The following is a 2,536-nucleotide window of genomic DNA, read 5'->3' as shown; positions in this document are numbered from 1 at the left end:
CGGTGCGAACGTAAAAGCAGGCGCCGTAGGCCCGCTGACTTGCGTCGCAAAACCCGTGTATTTGAACCGACTGGGGGTCTGTTGCAAATTTAACGCGTCTGTGGACTTGTATTTGACTTAACTTGGATAGGCCCTGTTTAAAGGCCATCCAGCGAGAGTGGAGATGCTGAGGAACTGTCTCGTCCCATTCGACACCTGCTTGCCAAAGCTCTTGAAGGATTAGTTTAGCACTAGTGATCATCGGGCCGAGAAGGCCGAGTGGGTCGAACAATTTGGCTACTTCGGAGAGTATACCGCGTTTGTTTACTATGCTTGAATAATCTTGAGTTTTGTATGAGAATTGTAGGACGTCTCGTGCCTGATCCCACTGGATCCCTAAGATTCGCGAATCGGTGCTGTTAGTTATAGCGACCGTGTTGAGATGCGGGTTATCCACGTTTTCTAACAATAATGGACAATTTGAGGCCCACTTGCTAAGCTGAAAGGCCCCCAAGCATAAGAGTTGCACGATTTCGTCCCGGATTTGCTTCGCATCTTCTATCGTATCCGCCCCGGTAAGAATGTCGTCGACGTAAAAATCACGTTCATGCTTGGATCCCACCGGGAAGTCTGTTCTGAATAGTTCGGCCAAATGTTTTAGACATCTGGTAGCCAAATAAGAGGCCGAAGAAGTGCCGTAAGTGACGGTTATTAACTCGTATGTTTTCACGCTTGAGTCCGCATTATCTCTCCATAAAATTCTTTGGAGATGTGTCTGTGACGGTGCTACTAATATTTGCCTGTACATTTTTACTATGTCGGCAGTGAAAACGTAAGCAAACGTGCGGAAACGCATTAAAATTGAAGCTAAGTCCTGTTGAACGACCGGCCCCACAATTAAGACGTCGATAAGCGATAAACCCGAACTGCTCTTACAGGACGCGTCAAAGACAACTCGGAGTTTGGCCGAATTGTCAGAATTTTTATATACGCCATGATGGGGCAGGTAAAAGGGAGTTGAATCCTCACTTGGTGGAACGTCTATTTCCATCATGTGATTCAAGGACTCGTATTCGCGTAAGAAGTGTTCGTATCGCTCCCTCAAAAGTGGATCGCGACTGAGGCGTTTCTCGAGATTTAACAATCGCTTCAAAGCGACCTCCCTGGAATCCCCTAGTCTATGAACCATATTTTCCCTGAGCGGGAGCTGTACCACGAATTGGCCTTGTGGCGTTCGGGACACGGTTTTCAAAAATTGTTGTTCGCAATAAGATTCCTCGGCAGTGAGAGAGACTGACTTGTTTGTGACTTCTTCTTGCTGCCAAAAGTGGCCTAATTGCTCATGTAATTCCGCGTTGGACACGATCGCGTGTAGCGCCTGGACACGTTTAGTTGAAGCCGACGAGTTATTTAAGCGACCCGCCAGAATCCAGCCCAATCGCGTTTTCTGTAACGTGGGATGTTTGTGTGAAGCCTTGATCTGACCGACACACATTAACTCCCAAAAGAACTCGGCACCGAGCAAGATGTCGATATCTGCGGTTTTATGGAAGTTGGGATCGGCTAGCTTGAGATTTCGCGGAATGTCAAAGTTATCGCGCTTTAAGTTGTACGCGGGTAGTTTACTTGTAACTTGATCTGTCACGATGCAACTAATGTCGGCGTAATATGAATTAATCAGCGAATGAATTCTCAAATTTACGACTTGAGACGAATTGGTAACTGATCCGTTAACTCCGGAAATGGATACGCTTTGATTTTGAGGCTTTAAACCTAGGATGTTTAACAATTTTCTAGAAATAAAATTAGCTTGCGAGCCGCAGTCTAATAAAACGCGGCACTCTACTGGTATGCCTTGACTGTTATTGACGCTTGCGACGGCTGTAGATAGCATAATGTGATTGTCGTTTGAAAGATTCGACGCGTGCGTGACTGTCACGGAAGAAGTTTTTGATTCGTCAACTTCATTTTCTTTACTGGAACTTGAATCACGGGGTTCCGAGCTGCTCGAAAGGTGAAGAAGAGAATTATGTTTGGCAGCACACGTTTTGCAAGTGCCTGACGCACATTGATTAGCCGCATGCGAAGTAGATCTTAAGCAATTGCCGCAAAGCTTTCGTTTGCGTACTTCGGCGATCCTACGGGGAATCGGGAGGGCTAAAAAATTCTTGCAGCGATAGATAGAATGCTCACCGTTGCATCAGCTGCATTTGTACTTGACGGCCGCGTGACAGGAAAATTGATGCTTAAGGTTGGCCTTGGAATTGGTTCCGATAGATGATTTGCCCGTCGCTTCTAGGACCTGACATTTATGAGATATGAACTCGAGTAATTGTTTCAATGTGGGAGGATCCGTACCTGTCAAAGACGTTTGCCACTCCCGGGATGTGACTGCGTCCAGTTTTGAACTCAGTATACATGTTAATAGATCGTCCCAATGAGTGATAGGGCGTTTCAATGCCTGAAGGGCGTGAATGTGCTTAGTTGCGCCGTCTGAAATTGAGCGCAGCTCACTTGCAATTTCCTTCGACATTGGAGGAAGTTCTATAATCGCTTT

General features: G+C 46.3%; 1 protein-coding gene across 1 annotated transcript; it reads right to left on the bottom strand.

Annotated features, from left to right (window-relative positions):
- Positions 1 to 39: 39 nt before the first annotated feature.
- LOC112455953 lies at positions 40 to 2,472 on the bottom strand (the record flags this gene model as incomplete). Its single annotated transcript, XM_025018181.1, has 2 exons — positions 40 to 2,117; positions 2,196 to 2,472. Coding segments are annotated over 2 exons (2,355 nt in total), but the record flags the coding sequence as incomplete, so codon positions are not given.
- Positions 2,473 to 2,536: the final 64 nt, after the last annotated feature.

Source organism: Temnothorax curvispinosus, unplaced genomic scaffold, assembly GCF_003070985.1.
Source record: "Temnothorax curvispinosus isolate PA1 unplaced genomic scaffold, ASM307098v1 QBEX01006541.1, whole genome shotgun sequence".
NCBI classification, from domain to species: Eukaryota; Metazoa; Arthropoda; class Insecta; order Hymenoptera; family Formicidae; genus Temnothorax; species Temnothorax curvispinosus.
Note: the sequence above shows the minus strand (reverse complement) of the source record. Positions and strands in the feature narration are given on the sequence as shown.